The 18,497-nt window shown below is 40.1% G+C and overlaps 1 protein-coding gene across 1 annotated transcript in view; it reads right to left on the bottom strand.

Annotated features, from left to right (window-relative positions):
• The window catches only part of LRP1 (LDL receptor protein 1), a 1,167,923-nt gene that overhangs the window by 621,911 nt on the left and 527,515 nt on the right, over positions 1–18,497 (bottom strand). Inside the window, exons 32-33 of the mRNA XM_071663699.1 lie at positions 16,407–18,039; positions 15,991–16,235 (exon numbers count right to left, since the gene is read on the bottom strand). Coding sequence (XP_071519800.1) covers positions 15,991–16,235; positions 16,407–18,039 — 1,878 coding nt within the window. The remainder of the gene's footprint in view (positions 1–15,990; positions 16,236–16,406; positions 18,040–18,497) is intronic.

Below are 18,497 nucleotides of genomic sequence, written 5' to 3'. Positions count from 1 at the left end.
TTAGGGTGGCGTGCGAAGTGAGAGTCAGGGAGAGTGATTTGGTGAAAAGAGAAGATGTGGTGAAAGCCTTGTAGGAGATGAAATCCAGCAAGGTTGCAGGATTGGATGATACTGCATTTGAATTTATTAAGAAAAGGGGTGAATGTGTTGTTGATTGATTGGTAAGGATATTCAATTCATGTATGGATCATGGTGAAGTGCCTGAGGGTTGGAGGAATGCATGTATATAGCCATTGTATAAAGGCAAAGGGGATAAAGGTGAGTGTTCAATCTACAGAGGTAAGACTTTGTTGAGTATACCCAGAAAATTATATGGGAAAGTACTGATTGAGAGGGTGAAGGCGTGTGCAGAGCATCAGATTGGAAAGGCAGAGCATGGTTTCAGAAGTGGTAGAGGATGTATGGATCAGGTGTCTGCTTAGAAGAATAAGTGTGAAAAATATTTAGAAAAACATGGATTTGTATGTGGCATTTATGGATCTGAAGAGGGGATATAACAGGGTTGATAGAGATGCTTTGTGGAAGGTCTTAAGAATATATGGTGTGGGAGGTACACTGCTAGAAGCAAAGAAGTTTTTATCAAGGGTGTAAGGCATATGTATTAAAGGACATAAATTACTACGAATGGCAGATATCGCTGGATTGCAGATGGGAGAGATATGTTATTCATATCTGGAAAATCCTAAGAGGTATGGCTTCCAACTTACGTATAGATATAACATCTTACTGGCACGTCAGTACTTTACAAAGTCTTCTATGCTTACCTCTGAAATCCAAAGGTGCAATATGTGCAAACAGAAAGAACACCTTAAAAATCTGAGGCCTAAAACTTTAAAACCTTGCCAACTGCCACCAAAAACAGGATAGAGGCACAATAAAGAAGTTCAAGAATGCAATAGACAAGTACCTACAAAGTGTGCCAGCCCAAACAGCAGGAGTGAAGGCCTCGCCAGGTAAGCATCAGGTATGTACCACAAAGTTGTACGTGATTTTACTCACAACAGGAAAATGATCTTGATTATGATGTAGAGGAAATAAGAGTGAAATGTTACAGACCAAGTGATGACAGGCATATATATACATGGCTCAAGTCACTGAGCCTGTGAAAAACAAAACAGTGCATAAAATTGTGAACAGAGTGCATATCTGAAAATTATGTAAATAAAACATAATGAATAGATGAAATATCTGAAACTTATACAAACAAGCCACATGTAAAAGCCTTATGAGAAACATATCAAAAATTCATCATCATCATTACTATCATTATTAGCATTATACTTAATCGCCGTTTCCCACATCGGTGAGGTAGCACCAGGAAACAGACAAAGAATGGCCCATCCACTCATATATATATACCTAAACATCCATTTATTTATTTATTTATTTTGCTTTGTCGCTGTCTCCTGCGTTTGCGAGGTAGCGCAAGGAAACAGATGAAAGAAATGGCCCAACCCACCCCTATACACAATGTATATACATACACGTCCACACATGCAAATATACATACCTATACATCTCAATGTACACATAAATATATACACACAGACACATACATATATACCCATGCACACAATTCACACTGTCTGCCTTTATTCATTCCAATCGCCACCTCGCCACACATGGCATACCATCCCCCTCCCCCCTCATGTGTGTGAGGTAGCACTAGGAAAAGACAACAAAGGCACCATTCGTTCACACTCAGCCTCTAGCTGTCATACAATAATGCCCGAAACCACAGCTCCCTTTCCACATCCAGGCCCCACACAACTTTCCATGGTTTACCCCAGACGCTTCACATGCCCTGATTCAATCCACTGACAGCACGTCAACCCCGGTATACCACATTGATCCAATTCACTCTATTCCTTGCCCTCCTTTCACCCTCCTGCATATTCAGGCCCCGATCACATAAAATCTTTTTCACTCCATCTTTCCACCTCCAATTTGGTCTCCCACTTCTCCTCGTTCCCTCCACCTCCAACACATATATCCTCTTGGTCAATCTTTCTTCACTCATTCTCTCCATGTGTCCAAACCATTTCAAAACACCCTCTTCTGCTCTCTCAACCACGCTCTTTTTATTTCCACACATCTCTCTTACCCTTACATTACTTACTCGATCAAACCACCTCACACCACACATTGTCCTCAAACATCTCATTTCCAGCACATCCACCCTCCTGCGCACAACTCTATCCATATATTTTATATTTATTTATTTATTATACTTTGTCGCTGTCTCCCGCGTTTGCGAGGTAGCGCAAGGAAACAGACGAAAGAAATGGCCCAACCCCCCCCATACACATGTATATACATACGTCCACACACGCAAATATACATACCTACACAGCTTTCCATGGCTTACCCCAGACGCTTCACATGCCTTGATTCAATCCACTGACAGCACGTCAACCCCGGTATACCACATCGCTCCAATTCACTCTATTTCTTGCCCTCCTTTCACCCTCCTGCATGTTCAGGCCCCGATCACACAAAATCTTTTTCACTCCATCTTTCCACCTCCAATTTGGTCTCCCTCTTCTCCTTGTTCCCTCCACCTCCGACACATATATCCTCTTGGTCAATCTTTCCTCACTCATCCTCTCCATGTGCCCAAACCACTTCAAAACACCCTCTTCTGCTCTCTCAACCACGCTCTTTTTATTTCCACACATCTCTCTTACCCTTACGTTACTCACTCGATCAAACCACCTCACACCACACATTGTCCTCAAACATCTCATTTCCAGCACATCCACCCTCCTGCGCACAACTCTATCCATAGCCCACGCCTTGCAACCAAACAACATAGTTGGAACCACTATTCCCTCAAACATACCCATTTTTGCTTTCCGAGATAATGTTCTCGACTTCCACACATTCTTCAAGGCTCCCAGGATTTTCGCCCCCTCCCCCACCCTATGATTCACTTCCGCTTCCATGGTTCCATCCGCTGCCAGATCCACTCCCAGATATCTAAAACACTTTACTTCCTCCAGTTTTTCTCCATTCAAACTTACCTCCCAATTGACTTGACCCTCAACCCTACTGTACCTAATAACCTTGCTCTTTTTCACATTTACTCTTAACTTTCTTCTTTCACACACTTTACCAAACTCAGTCACCAGCTTCTGCAGTTTCTCACATGAATCAGCCACCAGCGCTGTATCATCAGCGAACAACAACTGATTCACTTCCCAAGCTCTCTCATCCACAACAGACTTCATACTTGCCCCTCTTTCCAAAACTCTTGCATTCACCTCCCTAACAACCCCATCCATAAACAAATTAAACAACCATGGAGACATCACACACCCCTGCCGCAAACCTACATTCACTGAGAACCAATCACTTTCCTCTCTTCCTACACGTACACATGCCTTACATCCTCGATAAAAACTTTTCACTGCTTCTAACAACTTGCCTCCCACACCATATATTCTTAATACCTTCCACAGAGTATCTCTATCAACTCTATCATATGCCTTCTCCAGATCCATAAATGCTACATACAAATCCATTTGCTATTCTAAGTATTTCTCACATACATTCTTCAAAGCAAACACCTGATCCACACATCCTCTACCACTTCTGAAACCACACTGCTCTTCCCCAATCTGATGCTCTGTACATGCCTTCACCCTCTCAATCAATACCCTCCCATATAATTTACCACGAATACTCAACAAACTTATACCTCTGAAATTTGAGCAATTTGGGGCCTGGACATACAGGAGGGTGAGAGATATGCAAGGAATAGAGTGAACATATACATATACATATACATACACATATCAACATATACACATATACATACACACACATATAATACATATACACAGACATATACATACATACACATGTACATATTCAAACTTGCCTTCATTCATACCTGGCATTACCCTGCCTCACACGAAACAGCATCACTACCCCCTGCTTCAGTGAGGTAGTGCCAGGAAAACACAAAAAAAAGCCACATTCGTTCACACTCAATCTCTAGTTGTCATGCGTAATGCAATAAAAGCACGGCTCCCTATCCACATCCAGGCCCCACAGACTATTCCATGGTTTACCCCAGACACTTCACATGCCCTTGTTCAGTCCCTTGACAGCAAGTTGATCCCGGTATACCACATCGTTCCAATTCACTCTATTCCTTGCATATCTCTCACCCTCCTGTATGTCCAAGCCCCAATTGCTCAAAATCTTTTTCACTCCATCCTTCCACCTCCAATTTGGTCTCCTGCTTCTCCTTGTTCCCTCCACCTCTGACACATATATCCTTTTTGTCAATTTCAACACCCCCTTCTGCTCTCTTAACCACACTCTTTGTATTTCACACATCTCTCTTTCCCTTTCATTATTTACTCAATCAAACCAACTCACAACACATATTGTCCTCAAACATTTCATTTCCAACACATCCACTCTCCTCCATACAACCCTATCTATAGCTCATGCCTTGCAACCATATAACACTGTTGGAGCTACTTTTCCTTCAAACATACCCATTTTTGTTATCTGAGATAATGTTCTCTCCTTCCAGACATTTTCCATTACTCCCAGAGCCTTCACCCCTCCCCCACTTTGTGACTCACTTCTGCTTCCATGGTTCTATTTGCTGCTAAGTCCACTTTGTGACTCACTTCTGCTTCCATGGTTCTATTTGCTGCTAAGTCCACTCCCAGATATCTAAAACACTTCACTTTCTCCAGTTTTTCTCCATTCAAACTTACATCCCAACTAACTTGTCCCTCAACCCTACTGAACTAATAACCTTGCTCTTATTCACATTTACTCTCAACTTTCTTCTTTCACACACTTATCCAAACTTGGTCACCAACTTCTGCAGTTTCTCACTCGAATCTGCCACTAGAGCTGTATCATCCGCGAAGAACAACTGACTCACTTCTCAGGCCCTCTCATCTCCAACAGACAGCATATTTGCCCCTCTCCCCAAAGCTCTTGCATTTATCTCCCTAACCGCCCCATCCATAAACAAATTAAACAACCATGGGGATATCACACATCCCTGCCACAGACCAACATTCACTGGGAACCAACCACTCTCCTCCCTTCCTATTCATAAACATGCCTTACATCCTTGGTAAAAACTTTTCACTGCTTCTAGCAACTTACCTCCCATACCATACACTCTTGAGACCTTCCACAAAGCATCCCTACAACCCTATCATATGCCTTCTCCAGATCCATAAATGCTACATACAAATCAATCTGTTTTTCTAAGTATTTCTCACACATATTCTTCAAAGCAAACACCTGATCCACACATTCTCTACTACACTGAAACCACACTGCTCTTCCCCAATCTGATGCACTAGACACCATGTTACAAAGAGTCTTCAAAAGTGTGATGTGTGTTACTATCATAAAGTGAAAAAACACACAAAGTATGTTGGTCACTGAGCACAGAAATGATGACATAATCTCTCATATAATAAAAAATAATGCAGCTAGGGCATCACTGACAAATGCAAAACTTTAAATGGTTGTACAGTACTAACTTTACTTGATTTACTTCTTATCATTTCTTCATCTATATCTATCATACTTGCTCTCTATTTCCCACATTAAAGAGGCACTGCCAAATACAGACAAAACAGAGGCTGCACTGGCTCACACACATTCTCTTGCTGCCATGTGTAATGCACCAAAACAACAGCCATCTATCAACAACCATGATCAAAAACCTTTCCATGGTTTCCCCCAGATGCTTCATATGCCCTGGTTCAGGCCATTAACAGCAGGTCACCCACTGTATATCACACTGCTCCAATTCACTCTATCCCATGCCCACCTTTCACCCTCCGGCATGTTCTGGCCCCGAGCATTCAAAATATTTTTCATTCCATCCGTCCATCTCCAATTTGGTCTCCCCATTTTCCTTGTTGCCTCCATTTTGACACATATATCCTCTCTGTCAACCTCTCCTCACTCTTTCTTTCCATATGCCCAAATTATTTCAGCACATCCTCTTCAGCTCTCTTCTTATTACAATATCCCTCCTTTACCCTATCATTACTCACTAGACAAACCCTCCTCACATCACATAGTCTCCAGACATTTCATTTCCAACATATCCATCCTCCTCCATAAATTCTCATCTACAGCCCATGCCTCATGTCCATAAAACATTGTTGGGACTACTGTACCTTCAAAAATACCCATTTTTATCCTTCCAGTTAGTGACCATTCTTTCAACACATTCCTCAAAATTTCTGGAACCTAAGCTCTCTTCCACCCTGTGACACCTCCATTTCCATGATTCAAATCACTGCAATGGTAATTAGAAGAACCTACTTCCTCTAAATTTTCCCAATTTAGATCAACACCCCAGCTGACTTGTCTCTCTTCACTGCTGAACTCAATAAACTTGCTTTTATTCAAAGTTATTTTCAACTTCTTTCACACACTTTTCCACTCTCACACAACAAGTTCTTGTTTCTCTCAAATTTGCCACTAGTGCCATGTCAATATGCAAACAACAACTGACTAATTTCTCAGGCCTATTCACCCACTACAGACTGCATTTCTGACCTTGTCTCTTAGACCCTTATATCAACTTCCCTCATCACCCTATTCAAACACAAATCAAACAGCCATAGCGGCATTACACACTCTTGCCACAGACCCACCTCTGACCAGAATCACTCACCTTTCTCTATACCTACACAAACACATGCCTGACTCTCTTGATAAAAACTCCTCCCTGCTTCTAACAGCTTTCCTTCCACACCATATATTTATGAAACTTTTCCCAAAACATCTCTATCAGTCCTATCACATGCTTACTCCAGATCCACAAGTGCCACATACAAATAATTGTTTCTCTATGTAGTTCTCACATTTATTCTTTAAAACACACACCTGATCCACAATTCTTCTACCACTCATGAACCCACACTGTTCCTCCCCAGTCTACTGCTATGTGCATGCCCATACACTCTCAATCACCACTAATCCAAACAACTTACCAGGTATACTCAACATACTTATAACTCTCTGATCATACACTCATCTTTGTCCCCCTTGCCTTTATATAATGGCACTATAAAAGAATTCCACCTATCCTCAGGCACTTTACCACAATCAATACATACAATGAAAATTCTATCAAACAAGTCAACAGCACAATCAGTCCCCTTTCTCATGAAACTCAACTGCAATACCATCCACTCCAGATGGCTTGCCACATTTCATCTTCTGCAAGGCTTTCACCACCTCTTATCTCTTCATCAAAGTAAATGCCATGACTCTCTCACTTCACATACCTTCCTAAACACATTTACCAATCCTTCAAAGTACTCACTCAATTTCATCTTCACCTCATCACTGCCTGATAACATTTTCCCACTTGCTTGCTTCACCAATATTCCCACATCCTATTTTGCTTTTTTCATTACTAACCTCCTTCAAAAATATATTCTTCTCCCTAAAGTAGGCTGATACTCACCCACCCCAACTCTCATTTACTCTCATTTTTAACCCCTGCCCCTTCCTCTTGACATCCTGCAGCTTTCTCTTCTACATCTCTCAATCTCTCGTACTCCTTCCCTGTATATACCACCCATAAACCCTCTTTTCTCTTTCACAAACAACTTTGGTTTATTATCATACTACTCACTACCCTTTCTAACCTGGCTACCTCCCACCTGCATAACACCGCTTCTCTTGCACGTCCGCACTGCTTCCCAAAATACCTTTCATTCCTCACCTACTTCCCTAGCTTCATTTGCTCCCACCTTTTGCCACTCTACCTTCAGTCTGTTTAGGCATTTCCTCCCACAAGTCTCTTTTCTAATCTCCCTTTCTGTCATTGCTCTCTTCTTACCTATATCATTTCCTTTTCAGAAAACTCCACAGATCTTCACCCTCACCTCCACCATATAATGATCTGTCATCCCACCAGCTACTCCTCTCAAGTCATTCACATCAATGAGTCTCTCTTATGTACACCTATCAATCAGTCTGATATTCAATAATGCCTGCTGACCATCTTCCTTGCTCATCAAAGTATACTTATGTATGTCCCTCTTCTTAAACCAGGTATTCCTAATCATCAGTCCTTTCTCAGCACACATCTCTACATGCAGTTCATCATTTCCATTCACCTTCCTGAATAGCTCATACCCCCCCTCCCCCCGCCACTTATAACATAATGTGCCACACAGTTTAATTTGGCAACAAAATCACCTATCTCTAAGACATGGTCTCTTGCATTATAACTACAGACACACTCACTCAACTACTCCCAGAACACCATCAAGTCAACCTGTACTGTACAAAATATTTTTTTATTAACAATGTTATCAGTATGTGGGATAAGCTTCTAGAAAATGTTGGTAAGAGCAACACCCTTAATATCTTCAAATTCAGGCTTGATCATCACTTGCCTCTCTCCCATATTGAATAATTCATTCGATCAATCATCATAAAGCAGTGGTATATTATGCTACCTTCTTAACCACAAATCTCTCTTTGGCTATGCTGCAGTAACATACCTACATTGATTAACCCATTTCACCTACTTTGAGAGAGTAAGATACATTGTACCATTCTTCAACATCAGGAATAATATAGACATGGCAAGTTGAGAGGCTGGAGCTCAAGTTTATCCTTACTATTGTCTTTTTAATAAAAAGCAAGGAATAAAAGGCATTGGTGATAGGATGCAAGACATATTCATGTTCATTCTACCTTATGTCTTTTCTATAAAAATTTTCTTCAAGCACGTAAATCCTGCAAGGTATCTTTTTTCTACCTGTTTTCCATCTGGTATGTTGCCAGTAGGAGTGGAGGGTAGGGAGAGAGCCTTTGCTTTGATATCCATTTCTTCTACTGCTTTTAAGGGAACTGATCTTTTATTTTTCATCTACTGCTTTTAAGGGAACTGATCTTTTATTTTTCAAAGGTAGTGTAAAGACCATACCACCTTGCTTGGATCTTGGGTCTGTGTGGTCCATGTGCTTATGCAAATCTTTGTAATTCTTCATCATTCTTCTCATGGCCAAGTGTGTTAGCACTAATAGTCACCTATCTCTCATAATCCACTTTCATTTTTACCAACAGCAGTCTGTAGTTCACTTCCATACACTCTTTCACACACTCCCCTGACTGTACCCTTAAGACATTCCTACACCATTCCTCCCCTTATCCTTAGGTCTTCTTTTACTCAGAGCTTAAAAGTCCATGTTCCTTTCCTCAAACATTCTACTTTATTTTTCATCTTGGTAACATCCATACACATTCTGACACCCCAAGCCTGAGGAGGATGAGCACTCCTTGCTTGGTTCCTTCTTCTGTTACATTACTTTGAAATTTAGACACAAGAGGGGGAGGGTTTCCAGTCCCCTTCCCCCCACTCCCAGTTGCCCTCAACAAAATACAAGGAATACTAGGTAAATTCTTGCTCCCCTACCCCCAGCTTTACTTATCTTTCTAATTTTTGGGCCACCCAATCTTAAACTAGATCTTTCATTGTTTACCTCTGCTTATAGCTTCACTCAATTTCTTGTTTACCTCTGTCAGTATGGCCCTAAGTTTCAGTTTACTACATCAATCTTCATGCTCAGTGTTTGATGATCAGCTGCTGAAATTGCACTTATTGCACCTCCCTGCCCAATATTGCCAACAGATTCTGTATGGTTCGGTCCTTCTCTCGCTGAAGCCTCTAGGACATCCTGAAAAGATTCATCAGACCTTACGTGTTTTTTACTGAATTTATCTTCTTATATCTCATAATGTATCTCTTAAACTCCCTTCACGAGACTGAATTTTTGTTCACATCCAGAGACTATTTCTTAGATGATTAAGCTCCTTCCTCCTTCCATGACATCTTTTAGGGTCTTTAATTCGATTGCCAAGCTTCTGTAAATTTCTAATCCTATTTCTTAATCATTTCAAACAGCTTCTCCAATCTACTGACCTCTGGTGTTTCATATTTGGTCTCTTCGCTTGCATACATATAAGATCCGTTGAGTATTCTAAATACTCAAGTGTTAGTGTTCCCTTATGATGTAAATACTGTACCATCTCTCTTGTTTACAGCTTTGATACTGATATACAAAATCTTTATGTTTTGATGTTGGCAACACTCTGAGCATCCATTTCAAATCTAAGGTTTTCCAACTCCAAACTTTCATCAAACTCCCAAGAAATGGAAAAATCGACTTCTGTCCAAATACTATATATTTCAAGGGCCCCTTCACACTTCCCTTCCTCCCATTATTTGTACACAATAGGCCTACTGGACTTTCAGGATGCAGTCCAATGAGGTCTTCTTTGCACCAGCACCAGTATAATTACTTTTTGTACTGCATAGGGAAGGAGTTTTACATTAATGTTCCTCCATCTCTTGAACATTCTCTACTATCAAACAGCCTCTTAGATTGTTTATCTTAGATAAAATAGAATGAAAATAAATAAAACAACAGGCCCTGATAAGTTCTATTTTAGGACAATGAAAGAAGCAAAATTGAGATAGTTAAGCCCTTACTTGCCCTTTTCAATAAGTGGTGTGCTCTGGGGAAGCTCCAAATGAACGGAAGCTTGCCAATGTAATTCCGATATTAAAAAAAGATATTAAGTCACTTTCAGGAAATTACTGCCCAATTAGCTTAATGTCTGTCACTGAAAAACTTATGGAAATGATCATTCAAGATAGAATTGTTAATCATGTAGGGAACCACCACTTAACAAAAGATTCTCAGAAAGATTTTCAATGAAATTGCTCAGCTTTGACAAATCTACTTTTCTTTTATATTATAATCAACATCATGAAGAAAGTAAAGCAGCTGATGTATCTTTAGATTTTCAAAAAGCATTTGATAAAGTTCTGCACCTACGACCACTAACAAAAATTAAGTCGTGGCAATAATGGGGTTGTACTTCAGTGGAAAGGAAGTTCACTGAATGGCCATAAACAAAGAGCTGTGATTATTGGTCAACCCTCAGAATGGTTAGATGTAACAAATGGAGTGCCATAAGGATCAGTCCTAGGGCCAGTTCTCTTTCTCACATATATCAGTGATACTGATAATGGGCTGCATTGCAAGACATCAAAATTCAATAATGATACAAAGCAAGGAAAAATTCTATAATGAACCTGAATGTTTGAAATTCAAAATGACGTAGTTAAACTTATGGACTGGGCTAACAAGGCAAATGAATTTTTGAACTGATAAGTGCAAAGTTTTTCATGTCAGTAACAAAACAAAAAAGCAAGCTACAGTATGACTTCTCTTGAACTGCAAAAGGTAAATATGAGGAAAAAGACTTAAGTGTAATAATCTTTGTTGAACTAAACCAAATAAGCAGTGCCTTGAAACAGTGAAAAGAGAGAAAAATATTTCAGATACAAAGATGGGGCCTTTGCATTTAAGTCCAGGGAAATCATTCTTATCTTAACAATTCATTAGTTCATCACCATCTTTAATAGTATGTTCAGTTTTGGTTACCTTACATAAAAAAGACACAGAAAGAAGGAAGAAAATGCAGCATTGAACCACCAAGATGATTACTGGCTGAGAAACAAATCATATGAGAGCAGATTAAAGGACTTTAATCTATTTCACTTAAAAATGAGTTGACTAAACGATGATCTAATATGCCTAATTAAATCAAAGGCTTTGATAAAACTAATCTATCAAGTTACTTAAAACTTGATTCATATGAGTTCACTTGCAGTAATGGATACAAACTCATTGGCAAACATTTCACCTCAAATGAGGTGAAGTACTTTTTCCTCAACAGGATTGTTAACATAAGGAAAAATTTGCTGATAACAGTGGTTGAAAGCAGAGCTATAGATAAGCTTCTGAACAGCCTTGATAAATATTTCACTCCAAGTTAACAATTTATATCATTTGCATCTCCTTAAGTCACGGAGACAATTTTCAGGTTATTCTCTTTGAATTATCTGTACACCTTCTCACTTTTACCACACTAATATGTGAGTTTCTGATATCTTCCACTATCACAAATAGCCTTGAAAGGATCCAATGGTCTGTTGCTGACTGAGTTGCTTTGAAGTGTGCTGTCTGCAGTAACCATATCCTTAATCTTTCCGTTCCATTCATCCACCACTCACAAACTATAAGAGTATATCTTCATGTGCTTTTTAAAATATTCTTTAATTTCTTGTTATGTCCTATGGTTGCTCTATCCCTACATCTCTCAAAGAACTGTTCACAATCCTCACTCTTCTTTCTTGAAAGGTGGGTAAATTCAAAGCCACAGGCCTTTCCCAGTAACACAGCTCTTTGTTGCCCTCTCCTGGACTTCTCTATAAGCGTTTTTTCTTTTTTAGGTGTGGTGACCAGTATGAGAAGCATTTTCTAGTTTTGGCCTTCTGTAGAATAAAAATAGCTAGCTGAAAATTTCCTTATCCATATGCCTGAAAGCTATTCTGATATTTGCCGCACACAGTTTGTCTCCCTAACTGTGTGTGTGTAATGAGATGTCATGTAAACTATCTTCCAGACTGATAACTGGACATGATAAGAGAATCATTCTTATTATTTCTTTTTATTTTGCTTTGTCGCTGTCTCCTGCGTTAGCAAGGTAGAGCAAGGAAACAGACGAAAGAATGGCCCAACCCACCCACATACACATGTATATACATAAACGTTCACACACGCAAATATACATACCTATACATCTCAACGTATACATATACAAACATACATACACATGTACATAATTCATCCTGTCTGTCTTTATTCATTCCCATCGCCACCCCACCACACATGAAATAACAGCCTCCTCCCCCGGCATGTGCGCTAGGTAGCGCTAGGAAAAGACAATAAAGGCCCCATTTGTTCACACTCAGTCTCTAGCTGTCATGTATAATGCACTAAAACCACAGCTCCCTTTCCACATCCAGGCCCCACAGAACTTTCCATGGTTTACCCCAGACGCTTCACATGCCCTGGTTCAATCCATTGACAGCACGTCGACCCCGGTATACCTCATCGTCCCAATTCACTCTATTCCTTGCACACCTTTCACCCTCCTGCATGTTGAGGTCCTGATCACTCAAAATCTTTTTCACTCCATCTTTCCACCTCCAATTTGATCTCCCACTTCTCCTTGTTCCCTCCACCTCTGACACATATATCCTCTTGGTCAATCTTTCCTCACTCATTCTTTCCATGTGACCAAACAATTTCAAAACACCCTCTTCTGCTCTCTCAACCAAACTCTTCTTATTACCACATATCTCTCTTACCCTATCATCACTTACTCGATCAAACCACCTCACACCACATATTGTCTTCAAACATCTCATTTCCAGCACATCCACCCTCCTTCGCACAACTCTATCCATAGCCCACGCCTCGCAACCATACAATATTGTTGGAACCACTATTCCTTCAAACATACCCATTTTTGCTTTCTGAGATAATGTTCTCGACTTCCACACATTCTTCAACGCTCCCAGAACTTCACCCCCTCCCCCACCCTATGATTCACTTCAGCTTCCATGGTTCCATCTGCTGCTAAATCCACTCCCAGATATCTACAACACTTCACTTCCTCCTGTTTTTCTCCATTCAAACTCACCTCCCAATTGACTAGACCCTCAACCCTACTGTACCTAATAACCTTGCTCTTATTCACATTTACTCTTAACTTTCTTCTTTCACACACTTTACCAAACTCAGTCACCAGCTTCTGCAGTTTCTCACATGAATCAGCCACCAGAGCTGTATCATCAGCGAACAACTGACTCACTTCCCAAGCTCTCTCATCCACAACAGACTGCAAACTTGCCCCTCTTTCCAAAACTCTTGCATTCACCTCCCTAACAACCCCATCCATAAACAAATTAAACAACCATGGAGACATCACACACCCCTGCCGCAAACCTACATTCACTGAGAACCAATCACTTTCCTCTCTTCCTACATGTACACATGCCTTACATCCTTGATAAAAGGCTTTCACTGCATCCAACAACTTGCCTCCCACACCATATATTCTCAATACCTTCCACAGAGCATCTCTATCAACTCTATCAAATGCCTTCTCCAGATCCATAAATGCTACATACAAATCCATTTGCTTTTCTAAGTATTTCTCACATACATTCTTCAAAGCAAACACCTGATCCACACATCCTCTACCACTTCTGAAACCACACTGCTCTTCCCCAATCTGATGCTCTGTACATGCCTTCACCCTCTCAATCAAGACCCTCCCATATAATTTCCCAGGAACACTCAACAAAGTTATACCTCTGTAATTTGAGCACTCACTTTTATCTTCTTTGCCTTTGTATAATGGCACTATGCAAGCATTCCGCCCATCCTCAGGCACCTCACCATGAGTCATACATACATTAAATAACCTTACCAACCAGTCAACAATTACAGTCACCCCCTTTTTTAATAAATTCCACGGCAATACCACCCAAACCCGCCGCCTTACCAGCTTTCATCTTCCACAAAGCTTTCACTACCTCTTCTCTGTTTACCGAATCATTCTCCCTAACCCTCTCACTTCGCACACCACCTTGACCAAAACACCCTATATCTGCCATTCTATCATCAAACACATTCAACAAACCTTCAAAATACTCTTTCCATCTCCTTCTCACATCACCACTACTTGTCATCACCTCCCCATTAGCCCCCTTCACTGAAGTTCCCATTTGCTCCCTTGTCTTACGCACTTTATTTACCTTCCTTCCAAAATATCTTTTTATTCTCCCTAAAATTTAATGATACTCTCTCACCCCAACTCTCATTTGCCCTCTTTTTCACCTCTTGCACCTTTCTCTTGACCTCCTGCCTTTTTCTTTTATACGTCTCCCACTCATCTGCATTATTTCCCTGCAAAAATTGTCCAAATGCCTCTCTCTTCTATTTCACTAATAATCTTACTTCTTCATCCCACCACTCACTACCCTTTCTAATCTGCTCACCTCCCATGCTTCTCATGCCACAAGCATCTTTTGCACAAGCCATCACTGCTTCCCTAAACACATCCCATTCCTCCCCACTCCCCTTACATCCTTTGTTCTAACCTTTTTCCATTCTGTACTCAATCTCTCCTGGTACTTCCTCACACAAGTCTCCTTCCCAAGCTCACTTACTCTCACCACTCTTTTCACCCCAACATTTTCTCTTCTTTTCTGAAAACCTCTACAAATCTTCACCTTTGCCTCCACAAGATAATGATCAGACATCCTCCAACTGCACCTCTCAGCACATCAACATCCAAAAGTCTCTCTCGCACGCCTACCAATCAACATGTAATCCAATAATGCTCTTTGGCCATCCCTCCTACTTACATATGTACATATGTATACTTATGTATATCTCTCTTTTTAAACCATGTATTCCCAATCACCAGTCCTTTTTCAGCACATAAATCTACAAGCTCTTCACCATTTCCATTTACAACACTGAACACCTCATGTGCACCAATTATTCCCTTAACTGCCACATTACTCACCTTTGCATTCAAATCACCCATGACTATAACCCGGTCTCGTGCATCAAAACCACTAACACACTCACTCAGCTGCTCCCAAAACACTTGGCTCTCATGATCTTTCTTCTCATGCCCAAGTGCATATGCACCAATAATCATCCATCTCTCTCCATCCACTTTCAGTTTTACCAATATCAATCTAAAGTTTACATTCTTACACTCTATCACATACTCCCACCACTCCTGTTTCAGGAGTAGTGCTACTCCTCCCTTGTTCTTGTCCTCTCACTAACCCCTGACTTTACTCCCAAGACATATCCAAACCATTCTTCCCCTTTACCCTTGAGCTTTGTTTCACCCAGAGCCAAAACATCCAGGTTCCTTTCCTCAAACATACTACCTATCTCTCCTTTTTTCTACTTTCAAATAACCTGTAAGGCTGAAAAATTTACTTATAAAGTTTGCAAGAACTATCATTCACATACTTACCAAATATCAGTGTTACTAAAATGTACATTAATTTCTTACCTTCACAAGATTTGCCATCCTTAGCTACCCGAGCATGGTAACACTGACAATGAACACGTGTACCAGTGAAGAGACAAATTTCAGCACAACCCCCATTGTTGTTGGCACATGGGTTAAAGCCTATCTGGACATCATTACTCATTATGACAATATCTCTTACAGTATCTCCCAGACCAGATCGAAGAGTTGATGTCCTATTCAAATCAGTCTTAGAGGTACTTCTCACTGATCCTCCTCCATAAACCCTGTAAGAAATATATGATTTGCAATCATCATTCAATATGTCAAGTGACAATACAGGATGTTTACTTCTGGTATTGCAATTTTTTTGGTTTGGGTAAAAGTTATACAATGTTCTCACTGGAAAACTCAGGGTATGCATCATCTTATCATAAGAATCTAAATAAACTTCTTACATATCTGCCCAGTAGATGTTGTTGTTAAAGATGAAAGTAGAAATGGGTAAGTATAGCACACTGCTGTCCAAAATCACCATCCTATCAGCTCCATCTATGTTAACTCTTTCTAATGTTTTTGCACTTTGGTCTATCCAGTAAAGGTGGCCTTCCTCAAAGTCAACAACTAAGTCTGCTGGAAACTGAAGGGATGTGTTGACTAAAACTGTCCGATTTCCTCCATCTAGACTGGCTCTCTCAATCCTTACTTTAGCACCTGTGTCTGCCCAGAACATGTATCCTGAACCAGGATGTATAGCAATAGCTCCTGGTTTCTCTAAATCATCCGCTATAACAACAAAGTGGTCTGAACCATTTAGGCGACACATTTCAATCACATCAGATTGTGGATTAGTCCAGTATAGGTTGTTTGCCACCCAATCAACAGCAATACCTTGGACTGCCTCTACACCTTCTACAATAACATGACGGTTTGTACCATCCCTCTGAATACTTGTGATTGTTCCTTGGTCTCCATCTGCCCAAACCAATAGATCCTGCCTTGCATGGAAATCCAAACGGATGGCCATGCCAATTTCTGATATTGGTGTCAGCAATTCTAAATTTGTTCCACTTTCAGTGAAAGGAGTGTGTACACTGAAACCATTAAGACCTACACTGTTGGAATATATAAGAACACCATCTATTCCAACACATGTTGTAGGATCTTTTTTATCTACTTCAAAACCTACTGCACAACGGCATTCCCTTTCAACTCTGTTCTTGGGCAAGCACAGGTGTGCACATGGAGGACTATCATGAGAACATGCACTGCTACCATCTTGAACAGATTCATCATAAATTTTAAGGGACAAAAAATTTCCAAGACCAGAGCGCACTAGTTCACGCTTATTACCTGTAGTTTTGTCCATCTTAAAGATATTACTTACAGTGGCATCTGTATAGTAAACATAATCCATATACACAGTTAATGCTTCTGGTTTTGTAATATTTTCTGATTTCAGGAGATTGACAGTTTTCTCTCTAGTTAGGTCGTAATACTGTATAGAATCAGAGCCAACATTGACCCAATAGAGGCGTTGACTTGATGCATCAAAGGTAAGACTCCTAGGATGGTCTAAGTATTCATTGTGCTTTTGTGATGACAACAAAGTCACATTGCTACCAGTCATTGATGCCATGTGAACTGTGTGGAAACTTCCACCAATATCTGACCAGAATATTCTTCCTCCGTATGGATCAACTGCAAGAGACAATGGATCTAATATATTTTCAGTTATGACTGGGTTCAGAAATTCTCCATCAAGAGTTGCTACACTAATCTGCTTGTTCTTGACTCCATTTGATGTGACAAATAAATTTTTAGAAAGCCAGTCAATAGCAAAACCTCTGGGAGCTTGCAGAGCAGTGTCAATGACAGTCTCTATTGGAGCACCTGTTAAACTAGCTCTCTTCACTTCATTCATTACTGAATCAGCCCAATATATCTTTTTACTTTTGGCCTCAAAGTCTAATTGGGCAGCATGTTGGACCTTTGGCACTGATATACGAGGGATGATATCATATGATGGTTTGTTAAGATCAACACCTCGAATCTCATTAGGTCGAGAGAACAGCAACACCTTCTCATTGCCTGAAAGGGTAAAAAGAAAAATCTATTAGAACAACTTTTCCAATAACATGATCAGACAAATATTCTAAGTCTTTTCATAATAATAATAATAATAATAATAATAATAATAATAATAATAATAATAATATCAATAATAATTCTTTTCTTTTTTCATACATATTCGCTATTTTCCACGTTAGTAAGGTAGCATTAAAAACAGAGGAGTAAGCCTTAGATGGAATATCCTCACTTGGCCCCCTTCTCTGTTCCTTCTTTTGGAAAATTATAAAATGAGAGGAGAGGATTTCTAGCCCCCCACTCCCTCCCCTTTTAGTCACCTTCTACAACATGCAAGGAATATGTGGGAAGCATTCTTTCTCCCCTATCCCCAGGGATAATAATAATAATAATAATAACAAGCTAAATAAAAGGGTAAGTTTTGATGTATGAAAAACTGTTTCTCTTCAAGGCAACAAGGA

Source organism: Panulirus ornatus, chromosome 1, assembly GCF_036320965.1.
Source record: "Panulirus ornatus isolate Po-2019 chromosome 1, ASM3632096v1, whole genome shotgun sequence".
Lineage (NCBI taxonomy): Eukaryota > Metazoa > Arthropoda > Malacostraca > Decapoda > Palinuridae > Panulirus > Panulirus ornatus.
This window is presented reverse-complemented; position numbering and strand designations above follow the sequence as displayed.